The sequence below is a fragment of the Medicago sativa genome, chromosome 3 (genome assembly GCF_051527215.1).
Source record: "Medicago sativa cultivar Bolivia chromosome 3, Bolivia_mono, whole genome shotgun sequence".
In the NCBI taxonomy this organism is placed as follows: Eukaryota; Viridiplantae; Streptophyta; class Magnoliopsida; order Fabales; family Fabaceae; genus Medicago; species Medicago sativa.
The window spans coordinates 101,216,014-101,233,530 of NC_140751.1; the positions used below are offsets into that span (position 1 = coordinate 101,216,014).

At 36.5% G+C, this 17,517-nt stretch overlaps 3 protein-coding genes across 3 annotated transcripts; all 3 read right to left on the bottom strand.

Annotated features, from left to right (window-relative positions):
• Positions 1-1,739: 1,739 nt before the first annotated feature.
• On the bottom strand, positions 1,740-7,606 carry LOC146942976 (uncharacterized). Its single transcript, XM_085757081.1, has 7 exons — positions 7,389-7,606; positions 7,221-7,292; positions 6,427-6,525; positions 5,898-6,336; positions 4,883-5,811; positions 3,547-4,749; positions 1,740-3,448 (listed from the first exon to the last, which is right to left on the bottom strand). Exons 1-7 carry the CDS (start codon positions 7,516-7,518, stop codon positions 1,788-1,790), a joined length of 4,533 nt encoding a protein of 1,510 aa, XP_085613207.1. The 5' UTR covers positions 7,519-7,606; the 3' UTR covers positions 1,740-1,787.
• A 3,448-nt stretch (positions 7,607-11,054) lies between these two features.
• LOC146942977 (uncharacterized) lies at positions 11,055-12,574 on the bottom strand. The gene is made up of 6 exons (XM_085750073.1): positions 12,425-12,574; positions 12,022-12,289; positions 11,837-11,933; positions 11,630-11,751; positions 11,456-11,540; positions 11,055-11,346 (listed from the first exon to the last, which is right to left on the bottom strand). The coding sequence occupies exons 1-6, from the start codon at positions 12,572-12,574 to the stop codon at positions 11,055-11,057; spliced, it is 1,014 nt and encodes a 337-aa protein (XP_085606199.1).
• Positions 12,575-16,067: 3,493 nt separating this feature from the next.
• On the bottom strand, positions 16,068-17,304 carry LOC146942978 (uncharacterized). The gene is made up of 4 exons (XM_085750074.1): positions 17,070-17,304; positions 16,849-16,960; positions 16,554-16,742; positions 16,068-16,460 (listed from the first exon to the last, which is right to left on the bottom strand). Exons 1-4 carry the CDS (start codon positions 17,231-17,233, stop codon positions 16,068-16,070), a joined length of 858 nt encoding a protein of 285 aa, XP_085606200.1. The 5' UTR covers positions 17,234-17,304.
• Positions 17,305-17,517: the final 213 nt, after the last annotated feature.

Consider the following 17,517-nt stretch of genomic DNA (forward strand, 5'->3'; position numbering starts at 1 on the left):
TAGTGATAATATTCATATCTATTACGAAGCTTAACAATCATTAAAAATGTCCATCGAAGGCAACACTTCGAAGAAATACCAATTTTAGAACTCAGGGAGGAGAATCCACATCAGTACCTCACATTCGACAACACCAAAAACCGGAAGATGAACATAGTAGTTAGGAAACTCATTGGAACAATGCTCGCAACAACATAATAAAATAGTGCAGTCAAAAGCATTAAAAATGTTACGGATGTTTCACTCTACATTGTAATATCTCAAACGACGTCTTTTACCAAGGATTCATGCTAATCACGATGAAAACTATACAGCATGATTTTTTTAACAGTTAATCAATCTCCAACATTGATACCGAATTCCAACTGATGCCAACCGCCAATCCATAAGAATAAAATAAGCTTTATGCATACTCGTATTCTACATCTCCTAATATTGCTCTCGAAAGATAATAACAAATGAAGATATTGCTAAATTATGAATTCTCAGATGCTAAAGGCTAGTTTTATACGGTTAATCACAATCAAGTTACGTACGCCAACACATTGCACAAATAATTAGGATAATAAGTTTTGAAATCACTGTTAAAGTTGAGAATCCAAAGTCACCGATATTTAGTGTACCACGGGTAAATTCAATCAAGTCATACATAATAGAATAGTGTATAAAAAATAAGAATCGAATAGACAACTCAAACATTGAGTTCGGTGAAATGTCACACAACGGATGAAGGGTAACTTTGGAATTTTGCTGGCATACAGATTCTTTATATATAGATAGATTTAAAGATAAGGACATGATGATGTGCCACACAAAATTTCCTAAAGTCCTATCCAAAGCACCACACAGACGTGATGGTACTACCATCAAGAGAGTGTAAATGTAATGCACATGCACATATGTGACAAAAGTTCACCCATTTTTTTTAATCATGCTCTTATCCTTAAATAATGTTTTTATAAGGATCCTTCGGTAATGTTTTTTTGCAGGATCCTTGTCACCAACCTTTTCTTTACGCTATGACGCATGTTTTTTCAAGGATCCTTGTCACCAACTTTGTACTTGGATTGCTTTTTTTTTGCAGGAAATGCATTGGAGTATAATAATAACGCATCATCAGTTAACTCACGCAGCTTGACTTAAGTCATGCATGTGTAAAAACTAAGTCATATTTTTTTATACACTTGCGTCAATTAACAAACAAACAGGGGTATTTTGGTCAGTTTGACCGGGTAGGAGCGAAACTTGCTAAAAAAAGAGTAGATTTCTTTTTTTGTTTGTTTCAATTGCTTGCTCCATCAATAAAAAATGGTCCTATTACCTTGCCCTATTAAAAAATCGTGAAAATACACCATAGAAGAAAAGACAAAATTAAAGAATGCAAATAGTGCAGTTCACACAACATTAAAACCTTGTTTTTCATCAAATTCATTCACTGCACTATAAAAAACGAATAGACTGTTAATATTAAAACAGTACTGGCAACAAAAACCACAAAATATGATAATAAGACGCATAAAGGTCTTTCGTACAATTCTACATTTTACATGCAGTCACATACACATATTACATAGAGTCACATTATGCAAAGATGAGTACTACAAATCACAATTACAAATTCAAACGGCACATTTAAACAATAATAAAGACACTTCAATGCATTCATCAGCACTTACAGACCACCTTATTCGTAGATGAGCAAACATTAAAAAAAAAAAAAAGAAAAAAAAAACACAAAATTAACAACATCCAATCACAAACCCTTGCAAACATTTAACCAACCGGTACTAAATCTTTTGAAACACTTCATGGTAAACAACATTCATGGTTCGATTCGATGGTTGGCCATGATCATCAGTGACCAATATCTTCAACCCTTTCCTAGTCTTCACACGAGACACGGCAACATACAATTGACCATGTGTGAAAACTGGCCTTGGCAGGTATAAACCAACATTCGACAACGTTTGCCCCTGGCTTTTGTTAATGGTCATTGCAAAACACAAACATAGTGGAAATTGACGCCTTTGAAAAGTAATTGACACATTTGCATCAGAAGGCACCAAATTCATCCTGGTTATATAAACCACCTCACCACAGTGCGACCCGCTAACAACATTGGCAGAAATAATATTCTTCCCTAAGGAAGCAATTGTCAACCTAGTACCATTGCAAAGTCCAGAAGATACATCAACGTTTCTAAGCAACATCACCGGAACACCCACCTTCAAATGTAGCTTATGATTTGGCATTCCAGAACATTTGATGTCATTTAAAAACTCAGTTGTTATCCATCGACGATCAATCCCAACGTCTTCATCGCATTTGCAAACAGTATCACAACTCAAGTACTCTCTCTCCTCTCCAGGCATAAGATCCATCACATAATTATTGACCCTTTCAACAATTTCAAGCGTAGGGGCCAAAATTGCACGATTTTGAAAAAAAGTTGGGTCCTTCATTCCCTCGAGTATGTCAGGGTAGGTTGCCCTGACAATATCACCAAGGTGATCACCAGAACTATCAACCAGAAGATCAGCTGGAATTTCAACCAACGCCTCCCCATCTTGCACTTCTCCTAGCTTACCGTCACCAATATCGAGAGTCCACTTAGCAAATTCCCTCAAAGACTCGTCTCCACAACCATCCGAAGTGAACTGCAAGCGCATATTCTTCGTCAACTTCAACACCTTGCACCACTGCCACAACGGAGACGAATTGATGGTAGCATGAACAATATCAGCACGACCTCCTTTGGGGACGACGGGAAGTATTTGACGAAAATCTCCACCAAAGACTATGGTCTTCCCACCAAACGGAAGAACATAGGCACCATCGTCAACACTGGTCATTATATCTCGCAAAGTACGATCAAAAGCCTCAAAAGCTAACCTATTTATCATTGGAGCCTCATCCCATATGATCAAACTCGCCATAGCCAATAACTCTGCCTTCTTACTATCCTTATCAATCTTGCAAGAAGATTCTTCAACCAAAATCAAAGGTATCGCAAACTGGGAGTGCGCAGTCCTCCCACCAGGAAGGAGCAAAGATGCAATCCCACTCGAAGCAACATTCAACACAATCTTCCCCTCAAAGCGCAACCTAAATGAAAGGGCATTCCAAAGAAATGTCTTTCCCGTACCACCAAACCCATCAACAAAAAACATCTGGCCCCTGCGACCATAAACCGCGCTTAAAATTTCTTGGTAAGCAAACATCTGCTCTCTGTTCAAAGAACTGAACAACTCATCGTGTTTTGACAACATTTCAACAGAGTCATACGACAATTCATTGGCCAATAGAATATTATCGTATGGTTGGACAATAGGGTTATCAAGCTGGGGCATGCATTCAAAATCTTCAAGGGACTTCCCATTCGACCGAAGAATTTTATCAATCTCAATCAAACACAATTGCTTCAAATCATCGGATGAAATAGTCAAATCTACCAAAAAAATCAATAAAAACAAATTAAGCATAATATAGCATACATGCATTCATATCCAATAAAATATAATACTCCTTACTATAAGGAGCACTTACCATGAGAGTTTAACAACCTTCTTCTATCATACAATATGCCATCTGCCAATATTTCCCACGTCTGCTCCCAAACATTTAGCGGATCACTGAGTGAAAAACACAACAACAAATTTGCAAATGTTTTCCGAACATATGAGCCGGAACACATCAATGCCAACTCAGCAAGAGCATCAATAAATTCTCGATCATCAGCCAACAAACCTAAGGCACCGCAAGCCTCGCGGTAAGTATCAAAAACATGTCCATCAACAGTTCGTATGTCTTCAAAACTGGTACAACCGACCTGGACATTCAACAATAACCTCATGTAATACAACTCCCGAGTGCTGTGAGGTACAAACGTCAATCTTCCTACGGACTGACCCTTCTTACGTGGATTCCAAACACGATCATCAGAATCATAGACAAACATAGTAGGAAACTTGGTGTACGTCAGATCTCTCCCCAAAGTATACCTCTTATTGGCTTCCATCCATGCCAGAAACATTGTATTTTTCTTCTCATTCCTAGCCAACACACCACCTAAGTCAGAGTTTTCTTTGAAAACAACTCGTTGACCACCACACAAATGAAATGTCAGACGCTGCACTGAGGGCCATCTGTTGTGAATATCAAACTTAAAAATCCTCCATATGGATTCACAGGGAGATAGATAACGGCAATCGTAATACTGCTGGATTTCATCAACACAGTCTTCATCACCAGTATGAAGAGAAGCTGTTACCCTGTCAACCCCTTTGGTGATATACTTAAACAAATACTTGATGCAATTTGACCTGTTACAATACTCAATATTTATGTGAGCCTGATACTTCATAATCAACTTAGGATTATACGGGACAACACTACGATTATCCAACTGGATATCATTCTTCATAACTGTCACTCCAAGATCTCGACGCCGGTAGATGGGATACCCACTCTCATCGAAAGAAGTCCTAGCGACAAATTTCTTTGGATAAAATTTGGAACAACGACGATCTTTCATGCAAGGAGAATTAGGTCTAGCAAATCCACATGGACCATGAATCATGAAACTCGTAACAGCCGCATACAATTTAGGGTAAAGCTTTTCATCAGGCAACTCAGCACAAATCACAGAATTTATGGAATCAGGAGTGTTAAGTTTATCCTTTGGATCAAGCCACAATAATATATGAGCATGCGGTAAACCACGCTTTTGAAACTCTATGGTGTAGAGACCTAGGAAGACAATATCAACCCATTACATTTCACCACAAAAATACAAATATAAACATATATCATCAATCCATAAAATAAAAAAAAAATTATAAGGTAAAACCCAGTATGAGACAAACAAACTAAAACAACTTACTTGCTATAACTCGTCCAAAAAAGTGACCTTTTTTAAAATCAGCCATCATCTCCTCCAGCTTCACATGGAAAACCCTGCAACATATATCTGGTCGATATGGAGCATAATTACCGGTCCTTGCAAGATGACGTTGAATCTCAACCCACTTAGGATTACAGGTGAAAGTGAGAAAAAGGTCCGGATACCCATATTTTTTACAAATAGCCATCGCATCCTGACAATTATTAAACATGTATCTCTTTCCACCGGTGAATGACGCCGGCAACACTACCCTTGAACCAATGGAAGACCCATCGTAGTCACCACGACTAACTGCCTCTTCAACGCCCTTAAGAAAGCTTGATCGTATATTAGCCTGATTCTTTCTAATAAACGATAGCCTCTGGTTCTCAATCATGGAGTACAAATCAACAACAAATTGTTGGAAGAGGCGCCTACTCCGTAGAACAATCGAGTCCTCAAGGTCTCGTTCTTGCAACCGAAAAGCAACAAACTCTCGAACAGAAACACGAACACGTTTTTTTACAGAACCACTGGTCGTCAACTCAGTCAACTCAATGTGTTCTTCATATTGCTTTTCACCAAACGGAAACAACAACGGATACTGGAGAGGAAGGTAGTTCGGATGTGTCTCATGTATACGCTGCAAATAACCATCCCTCTCCTTCACAACAATGTCCCGACCTTCGCCAGAATCATCAAAGTCTCCAATAACCAAAGCAGCAACTTCGGAAATCTCGGGCACATTATATGTGCGAGAATCAACCATCCTATTTCGAAATAAACGCAACCTAACAGGCACATCCTCATTTGCCAAACGGAAATCACGCACCATCCTAAAGCTTTTCACTAACTCATTGTGCTCATCGAACAAACTCATTAAACCTCTCACCAGCGATGGATCAAGATCAGTCCCTTGAGGTCTGTCACTGCACAAGAGAGCAAAAAAATGTAAGGGTAACAATCAATTGGCAGGACAACACTAACGCATGTTTTTTTTTTTAATTTATTTTACCTGAAATGTGACATACGATTCACTAATTCATTCTCGGTATCATATATGTAGAGTTGACAAAACTTAGGCTTATGTCCATCGCCTGGGAGCAAACTTCCAATCCTGTGGTAATTTTGACCAGATATCACAAACTGTGGGGGACCACGTCCATTATTCCGTTGAGTTTCAACCCTCCCGCCCATGGAAGTAAAGGAAAACATGTTGTTGTATGATCTAATGTTTGAGAGGAAATGTGCACTGCGTGGATCAAACCCAAGAAACAAATTTCTAATCAATGGAGGAGGCTCAAGCATGTATGACAAACTAATTTTCCCCTTCATACAACATAGCGAAACTTTGGGCAAGACTGCAGCAAAATGTTTCTCAGTCCTTTCGCCATACCACACCTTCGCACCACATTTTTGACAGATTGTGCTCATTTCGCCAATATCCAAATATTCTAAAAAATGTAAATTTAGTTAAAATTCTCAAAATGTAAAGGTAAAATGACCACAAAAAAAAAACACATGCATGCCAAAACATTGATTACCCTGCTCTTCGCTGCTTCGAAATAAACCCAATAAATCAGATTCATCATTGTCACCAGGATGAGAGATAGGTGCATCATTGTTGGGAGCCGTAGAAGAACCTACGTAAATAAAAATATAAAAATAATTGAAACTAACAATGGAACTGGAACCCACAAGAATGGATATGAAATTATTATATAAAAATAATTTTCATAATTATTATATACGTGCATGGATATGAAATTAGTCCCAACCTCTAATAGAAAACCAATCAATGGTATAATTTCACATTTTTTCCTTCAATGGACACCACTAAAAAACTATCGCTATTTTCGGGTGGTTGCTTTGGAGTATAGTCTATATGCGGCACGATATGTAGTCTTCTTTAATGTCATCCATATATTTTTAATCCAAAGGTTAATGAGCATTCTCACCATTCTCATATATAAATTGCATTTTCATAAGACATCTCCTCTATGCTATTATCACCTAAGTTGTCTCTATTAATGGGGGCAGGCGTATCACACGCCGAGTAAAACTAACAAAATTAACTCGCTTAGAAAGTCTAACTTATGAAAAATAATGTCATATGAGAATATGTATATAAAAAACATACCACGTTATCACGCATATTTTTTACATACATATATTTTTTCTTTTGAATAATTATATACATATATTTTTATTATCACGCAAATTTTTTATATACATATTTTTCAACAATATATCACGTTTCAATGAGTTATAACTTAAAGTTAGGCTGCACACTGCACTAAGAGTATACAGAGGACATTTGATCAATACTAACACCTACTTGGAATTGAATTCTGGAGTGATCGCCGGTCAATCCTCAAACGATTCATACGACCTCCTCCAGCAAGCCTCACTGCAAAATAACAGCATAAAACCTATAAACAATGAGTGGTCATAACAAACAGATTGAAGACAAAACGATAGCAACAATAACCAGCATCCAACTCACAGCCACGCCTAACTCTATAAACAGAGGAGGCAGCCGACATCCTCTGTCTTCTTGCCCTAAGCTTTTCTCTCCTCTCTAGACGCCTTTGTGCAGCCACGGCAGATCGATTGGCATGAACATTGTTAACCATGGCTGTTGACGATCTCTATATTAGTATTAGTATTGGTGTGCTATTATGATGTATGAATTATGATGTATGAAAACAGAGCATTTTTTCTTTCAAGGTACCACACTCCTGCAATGAAAATAGGCTTAACACACCACCATATATATACTAAAATAAATTGAAGACAATGCCTCTACCACCAAGCGCAAACAGACAAATTCAATTGAACATTATTAATTAATATTTAATATTACCAATAGAGCAGAAAAAACAAATTTGTTTGAAAGTAAAAATCCAAAATAGACTAAAAAGCCAATATGTACTTCTTTGGACATACATGGAAGAATTCCATATAAGTCAAAGAACATTCCTGACAAAGTACATATTAAGAAGATTTAGTCAGAAAGTTAGATTTTCCAAGCAGACAAAGGAGAGTTGAACCCATCAAAAGAGACAAAACTTCCTAAAAAAAAGGTTCATAGCATGGCAAACCATACATCCCATTGGAGCAAACCACTGGTAAAAATAAAATAAAATAATAAACAACGACAAAGTCAAGGAATATATGAAATCAAGGGGTGATGCACTGAAAAATTCAAATGGGAAACATCTCGTCAGAAGAAGAAATATAAATGGTAAAATGCAATTTATTTCCCTCAAAACAAATTTACACAATCTTAGTAAATATAACATACACAATTAAATTAGACCAATTAACCACATGCGTCGTTAGGTAAGTTCTGGATGATCCTTGATTAGCGGCGAAGCTAGCATAAATATTTTGCGGGGGCCAAATTCAAAGAAAAATAATTTTTTTTAAATAAACATTTTAAATTCAAAGATAAAATATAATTGTAGTCCAGTAAATCATAACATTTTAGGTTTAGTCACTATAAAACAAAATTATTTTTTGTTGCAAATTTTTACCAAAAAAGAAGAGTGTTTCCAGTCATGCATTTAATCCTAAACTTAACCAATATGTTAAAAAAATTGACAATAATTTTTTCTTACATCAAATGTATATAAATATAAAACAATAACAACGAAAATAAAAATTGACAATAGCTATTTAGAAAAGTTTAACACAGTCCCCGTGAACTTAACTTAGTTGATAAAGACAATGCATAATACATGCAAGGTCCGGGGTTCGAACCCTCGACACGACTCAAAAAAAAAGGTTGGACACAAAGCCTATGAAAAAGTCAATATTGTTCGTAATTGATTGTATACGAAATAGACTAAACTTTTAGACACTACTATTTGCACCCTCATTTACACTACTACCTCTCTTTTATTAAAAATCTCTATCTAGTAGCTATCCATCCAGAACGTGGAATAATATGCCATCAAGATGTACACTTCCAAATAAGAAAGTGACCATGTCATCTAAGTGTTTGGTTATTTTAATTTTTACATTAGTATAGCCGGCTTAATTTTGCCTGATACTTAGAATAAGGAGATGTCTAAATATTGAAATGTATATCTATTGTTAGTCTCAATTATTTGATCACCATTATTGGATTGAATTTGAGATTTTTATTACATCATTAAGCCCTCGTGATAGTGGGTGTATGTGGAATGTGGATGAATATTTTATGGGAATTGTTATGATGAATGAGGGAGTCTCTTCATACAACTCAATTAAAGAAGAGGATTGCCCTCTTTTCATTAGCTACAGTGTAATTATCATGCTAAGACTACACATGTTTTAATCACTGGTGGAATATAGTTTCTCTATTCTTTCCCACACACATTAGAATAATTGCAGACCGGTGATCATTGGTTCAATCTTATATGCATGTTTTCTTCAACAAAAAAAAATAGATATTGCTTTATCAGTTTAAGTGTTATCACAAAGTGGACTACATATGAGAAAACCAAAACTATTTGGGGTCCTGTTTAAATGGTTTTCTATATGTTAAGAGAAAACCATAGCTATGGGGTCCTGTTTAAATGATCAAACAGTCCCACGCATACATAAACACAGACAAAAGCACCCAATATATCACAAGTTCTGCACCCAATATATCTCAATCGAAGTCCACAAACAAAAGCAATAAAAGATCTTAAGGCATAATTGTATCAACCATGTTTTGACTACATAAACAGCAGTGGCGCACCATGCTCATAATAAAGCAAAAGCCATATGCATTCAAGCTTTAGGCAGTCAGGTTTGCACACAAACCAAATACAAATTACATGATAGAAGCCACCTGTGATGCAAATTCATACATCACAGTCACAAAATGCAAAACAAACACAGCACACATGAAGCACGATAGCATGATCTAATAATACATTGCACAAATAGCAATCCTTCGACACCTTAGTACGACAAACCAAGAGGTAGGCTAATACCAAAAGGTAGGCTAATATATATGACAAATACTTTCGAAACCTAAGACACACAACCCATGAGATATTCCACTACTTGGCCTTGTCAACAGATTTCTGAAAAAGTGACCCAAGAGAGAGTGCCAGCGCAGGATCCCCCAAGTCCATTGGCATATCATCGTTGCGACGAACACCTGACAAATGACCACGAGAACTTGATGCCCCATCAGAATGATTAACCGCATCACAGCCACCAGCAAGAGACAGAGCAGTTGAAACCGATCCACCATCCCCAACAGAAGGTGCGAGCCGGACGAATGGAGGCTTGAATATACACTGAAAAAAAACAACTAAACTGTTAGCTGAAAAACAACCAAAACAAACACCTACGGCTCATGACAATTGAGACATTGATCACCAAAAAAAAGCATGGAAGTCTCTTTAAACTTTATATGAAAGGATGAGGACCAAAACCACACAGCAAAATACAACAAAAAATCCGTAAACATGGCTAAAGAAACAAAACAGCACCTAAAATTTTACTTGGTATATTGCCAATTCACATAGCACAAAAAGCTAAAAAAAATGAGAAACAAAAATGGAAGATTTTCACACACGCAATCCTGCTTAACACTCATAAAACATGACATATACCTCAAAAAAACAAACACTCCTCATCGAGGCATAAGCAAAATTCAAAAAAAAGAAGAAATCAAACAATGGACAACACACCTTGAGTGGAGTGTAGTTGTTGCCAATGGCATGGTAGCTCCTAATGGTTTCCTCATTATTTGTGACGCGAACAACCTCGAACCTTTCCCTCCCCGAACACTCAGACCGAGGTATCTTCTTCACAATAAATAAGAAATATTTGTCCTTCATTTCTGCCATCCCACCCTCACTCATAACATACCTCAAGCCCTGCAAACCATGGCAAAATCAATAAAAATCCACCAATGAAGACAACATAATGGAATAAAAACAACAACAGCATCCAAAAATCACACACAACATGTATACCATCCTAATCATGGAACAAAAACCAACCATTGTTTTGAAATGCAGAGATGGAATTCCATCGAGCACGTAATCATACAGCTGGAACCTAGCAGTGCCATTCCCATCATCAACAACAATACTCAGCCTGCACCAGACTCATACATTAATTCCCATAGGAAACACACATCCCCAACACCACAAACAAACAGGTAATCAAATAAAAGGCTCTACCTCACAGATACATTGAAAGTAGTTCTGTTGCATGGGGCACAGAGATACAAACCATCAGATACACTCATCAACTTCCCGCAATCACACATAGGATACCAAATCCTATGGAACTGATAACAACTGACAATCTTAGCATAAATAACGAACAAACCATCCTCAACAGTGTCAACCAACTCAGATACTGATTTCCTTGGAAGAATCAAGTTAAACTGAGTGGGACATGGAGCAATCACAGATGATGCACCGTAAACATTGCCAAAATGACCCCTTCTAACAGACAACAGAAACCTAAAAAAAAAAAACACATGCATAACAAAATAAACTCAAATTACTGCAACGGACAAAAACAAACAAAGAAATCAAACACCATAACCAACGATTTTTTTTTAAAAACAACCTTTGTTTGAACCTAAGAATGTCAGGAATAGCCGGTTCAAACAACAACCTTGTGACCTTTTCAAGAGACTTGACCAAAACAATCCCTAAAAAACAGAGAGATGGATTATGAACTTCAGAATGATTTAACCAAAATATTAATTTAAACAAAGGAACAGACAACCACTCCACAAACCTTCTTCCCTTCCAGACTGAACAAACTGAACCACAACAACTGGTAAACCCTCTCCACAGTCCTTCAAAAGATCCTTGAACATAGCAACATAGCTTCCAGTGAGTGCACACTCAATCCTTCCACTTCAAAACACACAACACCAACAAAATAAATAAAACCTAAAAGCAAATGACCCACCAAACGAAACCTTCAAGTTAGGCAACATACCTGAGGTCAGCTAACTCCAATCTCACAACAGTAGCAAGATTACCAGCTGAATCAACAACATAGTCATAGTACAGACCAGTTAAAAGTCCCATGACATCTGAAAAAATGGATTGAAGGATAAAAAAGAGTGCAACTTAAATAACAAACAAAAATGGTTGGAAAAAAAAAACGTTAAAGACACTAACCAACCAAATGACGATTTCCAAAAACACGCCTCCTGATCTCCATTGCCGTCGACACAGCCAAACCATAACGATGAATCACATAGCTATCATCGACATAAAACTTTGTCTTTGTATGAACAGCAATCCTGTAAGCATGCCTGGTAAGCATGCAAAGCCCTGTATTGGGAAATAAATGGAAGTAATGGATGACATAGACTCCATTTTCATGCAAAACATCTTTGAACTGAATCACACATCTTGGTGAAACAGTTGCTTGGATCCTGTTACCCTACAAACCATGCAAACATAACCACATGAGAAATCAGCAAGTTATCTACCATAAAAAACTAAGACACAACAAAAACATAAACCACACACAACATGTTATAAGATAAAACGCTACAAAACTACATAAAACACTCACATCCTCATCAAGCAACACCATTTCAGTTGAGTTGATCCTTCCAGGTATGACCTCACTCACGTTGTTCCAAAGCTTAACAACTCTAACCTTAATGGTCCAATCCATCCTTGGTGGCCTAAGACTCGATATCGCATTCAGAGGGCGCTGCATTGCTTCGTCAAAGACTTGGAACAAACTAACTTCTAAATGACTTATGAAGAAAGGAGAAAGTAGCTACTTATAAAGGCAAAGATACACGTATGTATGGGTAAGTTATAAAAAGTTCAGTTGTGGAGCTCAGCAACAAACGGACCCCAAAAATATAAAGTGGAATTGTTAATTGATATATTGATATAATATTGATATTGATATAATAGACATAGACATAATACCACATAGAGAAAATGAAAAACAATCCACCATACGTCCGAATTAGTGTGGTAAACTGTTCATAGAAGTGGTACTCTAGCAAGTCACGTGAGAGTAGACTTGATTTGAAAAATAGCCACCTAATACTCAGATTACTTGCACATGCTCTCCGAAGATAATATACAATGAACCATCATTTTTTTTTGGAAGCAATTTGAAAAACCCAACATCAAGTCATACAATGAAGTGTCACACCAAAATTAGCCAAAACATGAAACCAAGGCTCTGCTTAAGATTACCCATTTCAGGACAAAACTAAGATGAAATCCTCCCATCTTTTATGTTCGAAGTCATCTAATTCGACAAAAATCTTACAGTCATACGCGCGTTTTTTTAATAATAACATCATATAGATCACACTCGAGTTTTTCTAAAAATAACATGAGAATGAGAGACACCGAACCACAGTTTTAATCCAAACACTTGTAAGAAAAACCGACAAAAAACCTACATATTAAAAGCGCATTTTTTTAAAAATTATCATCCTATAGATCAGACGCAAGTTTGTTTTAAAATAGCATGAGAATGAGAGACACGGAACCACAATCTTAATCCAAACACTTTTAAGAAAAACCGACAAAAAACCTATAGATCATACGCGCGTTTTTTTTAAACATAACATCAAATAGATCACACGCGAGTTTTTTTAAAGATAACATACGAATGAAAAACACCGAACAACAATTTTAATACAAACACCTTCAAGAAACATCGATACTCGCTTAAACTACATCTACAGAAAAAACACCCAACACCGACAAACAAAACGAAACAATTATACAAATTAACCAATCACTTATTATAATAAATTCACAGAGTGTGTGTTATAATAAAATTAGATAATTCTTAAAAAAAAAACACCCAATTGCATTTGAATCACTGATTTTACAAATGTAGCAAAAAAAGAAAAAAGCTAAAATATGGTATTGGTCCCTGGAAAATAGGCCAGTTTTGGTTTTAGTCCCTGCAATTTTTTTTTTATAGTTTTTGGACCCTGCAAAAATAGGCCACTTTTGGTTTTAGTCCCTGCGAAATTTTTTTTTTTTTTATAGTTTTTTGCTCCCTGCAAATTTGAATCACTGACCTATTTTTGCAGGGACCAAAAAATATAAAAAAAAATTGCACGGACTAAAACCAAAAGTGGCCTATTTTTGCAGGGTCCAAAAACTATAAAAAAAAATTGCAGGGACTAAAACCAAAACTGGCCTATTTTCCAGGGACCAATACCATATTTTAGAAAGAAAAAATACACACCAATCACTAATCAAGTTAACTCACTGGCATGTCCGAAAAGATGGAACAGTCACAGTGCAATGATTCAATTTGAAAAAATCAAAATGCTAGTATGCCAATCCACCCTAACTACACTCGTTGAATTGATAGAAGAAGCAAAACTCACCGCCATGCCCTGCTGCAAAATACATAACCTAAACCACTCCCTCAAACAACATACCATATTAGTCAATGAAACATGTCACAATGACATGTCACACCACATTTGGCAAAAATAAAAATTCAAATCAGTTCTCATCCATTCACAACCAATTTATCTAATGAAACCTTTTGGATTCTGCCAATACAATGCTATCCCTTTCAGACCCCACTCCATAAGTCCCTAAATTTTTTTCATTAGCTATATTTAAACATACATAGGATGCAGTGGGACTAAAGAAATAAAATACACACTTGGTTGGCCACATAATGGATTGAAAAAAACGTTACCCATATTGTTTAGACCCCCAACAACAAAATGGAATGTGATCGATATAACGATATGGCCGGAACGATATGGGACTAAAGAAATAAAATACACACTTGGTCCCTAAATTTTTATCTTTTTTGGCAACCTCAGAAGTCTATACTACAGTGGAAACAATAAAATGTGATCGATATGGCCGGAACACAAAAAAAAAAAAAAACACCCTAAAAACACTTCTAGAGATAAAACTCACCAAAATACACGTCACTACCTAAAACAAACTTATCCACAGAGACAACCGCGGTACAAACGATAACAAACACCGTACATCATCGCTACTCACCCCAAAAAAAGAAGCACCTAAAAATTAAAATCCCATTGCACAAATAATAAAACGAAAGCGAAAGCGGATAATCGATAGAACGAATTTGTTTTTTTTTTTTAAAAAAACAATGGAATGCAATATAATGCTATCAACCTTTCCAATAAAGAATCCGAGACCCAGAAGGTTTTGTTTTAGCGACTGGTACATGAAATTTTGAGGCACTTCCTTATGCCACCATTGCTGAAGCTTTTGGATTTCGGCTGGCAATTCAGTTTGGTTATGATATGGGCCTTAGAAACATTATCGTGCCAATTCAATTTCAAGAGATTGTGTTTGCATCGAGGAAACTCGTTCTTGTATCACTTCTACTGTCGCAACCGATTTAGCTCGCGTTTAAACGAAATAAAAAAAATAATTACTCCGCGACTTTATATAAGCAATATAATATGCCCTCTGGATTCTGCAATTTATGCTAAGATCCACATTCCACATAACTAATTTACAACGCCTATTTAATATATCCACCGTCTACAACACTTGATTAAGAGAATTTAGCAGTTATATAATATTAATGTCTACTGAAACTAAAGCTCCAAATGACACAACATTACCACAAAAAAAAAAAAAAAGATAAAGCATGAAAGCAGCACTATATAATAAACTTGCAATTGATAAAATGACCAAGATTCTTTTCTCACTTTCTGATTTAACTTTGGAGTTTGGACATTTTGTCACATGCCCACACTTTCATGCAAATTATTCATAGTCTTAACCTTTTTATAAAGTAGCAGGAATAAGTGTAGCAAAACACATAAGCCAAACTTACATTCCTCTAGAAAATATTATGCATTGAATTGTTAATTTACTTAAATGGATACAAAAAGTGCAACAGAAGCAAAAAAACAGAAACCTACTTACTACAAAAATCTCAAACCAAGAAGATATGCCACAGAAAAACAAACCAACTTCACTATTATAAACTCAGGGATACATAACTCAAAGAAAGCAACCACATGGCTAAATTCGTTAACATATTACTGCACCAAAGGATCCCACACAACTTATTCCACTACAAAGGGCACAACAACACAAACATAAACACACACATGCGCATAACATAAGACCTAAGAATTGGAAAACAGACAATAACCACACATGGGGTCAATTCATTCCACAATTACAACAACACATAGGACAAACACAGACATAGATCATTCATCTTCAGCCATCCTTCCACATTTGACATGAATGAGTGAGTCAAGTCCATCAACCTCCACATAAGCATCCATGAACATCCTCTTAACACCTTGCTTCACCTCCCCACCAGCAACTCCTCCGACCACACTGGAGTCTCCTCCTTCCTCCACAACGATACCAGCAGATGCAGAGGAATCAAAAGATTCAAAAAGAGAGTCAACAGCGTGCATAACTTCTACACAGTAATCAACTGGATCATAGGGAGGACCATCAACCTGGTTAACCTCAACACATGAGTCAGCTGCATCATGAGCACACTCAATATGGTGATTAGCTTCAACAAATGTATCGGCCGGTTCATTAGGAGATTCAGCATCGCGATCACCCTCAAAATGTTTAGGTTGTCCCTGCAATAAAGGAAAAAAAAACCAGAGTCATCTGATCATTCCTACTCGAAGATAATTACCAAACAAACAGACAAATATCCAGCAAACACTTACATCACAACTATAAGCAGAATGCAGTGGGTTTACCCAGACATTCATCAACGCTGGATCAGAAAGAATATCTTCAATCACATAAGTCATACCAGATTCATGACCCTCCTCTTTCTTCTTGTTCACCTTGAAAAGCATAGGATCCCCAAAATAATCCTCCATCTCAAGAGGATACAAAGAAGACCCTTCATCCTACAATCGAAACACCATGACATAACGGAACAGAAAAACAACATCAAAACAAACCACAACCACCAAAACAAAAAACCAGGTGCATTGTACAATGCATAAAACCTACCATTGACATCAACAGATCGCAAGTGTGAGGTGCAACCATCATCACAAAGTAATCCTTGAGAAGGAAAGTAACCTCTTTCTCATTATCCACAACCCTTATCTTGAGCCTAAACCTACAACCAAAGAGGGAAAAAACGATAATAACAACCATATAGAGGAATCAAAGTAAACTCTGTAACATAAATATAAATATATAAATACAATGTCAGAAAATATGAATACCTAGGAACAAAGCGAGTAGCATCCTCAGGAAGCCACATATCGACTCCCTCTTCAACTCCCAAGTAGCAAGCAATAACAATGAAAACACCTTCTTCATTTGAGGAAAGAAAATCATGCAGCTTTGTTATTTTTTGGTCTCCTACAAAATTAGCAACCCTACCCATTCTCAAATTATGGAACCAAATAAGGACAGTCAAAGAAATGTAACTAACCAAGTAGATACATGCTTTGCAAGTGACTATGAGATGAGGCTGGTGTGCTATATATAGAAATAATAACCAAGAGGAGAGGGAAAACAAAATTCAAATGGTGCATCAATTTTGGATTTTGGAGTAAAGACAAAACAAACAAATTGCAGACAACCCTGACAATGAAACATGTAAAGACAAACAATTTTGGATTTTGGAAGATAGCACAATAAGGGAAATATACATATATATTATAAAGT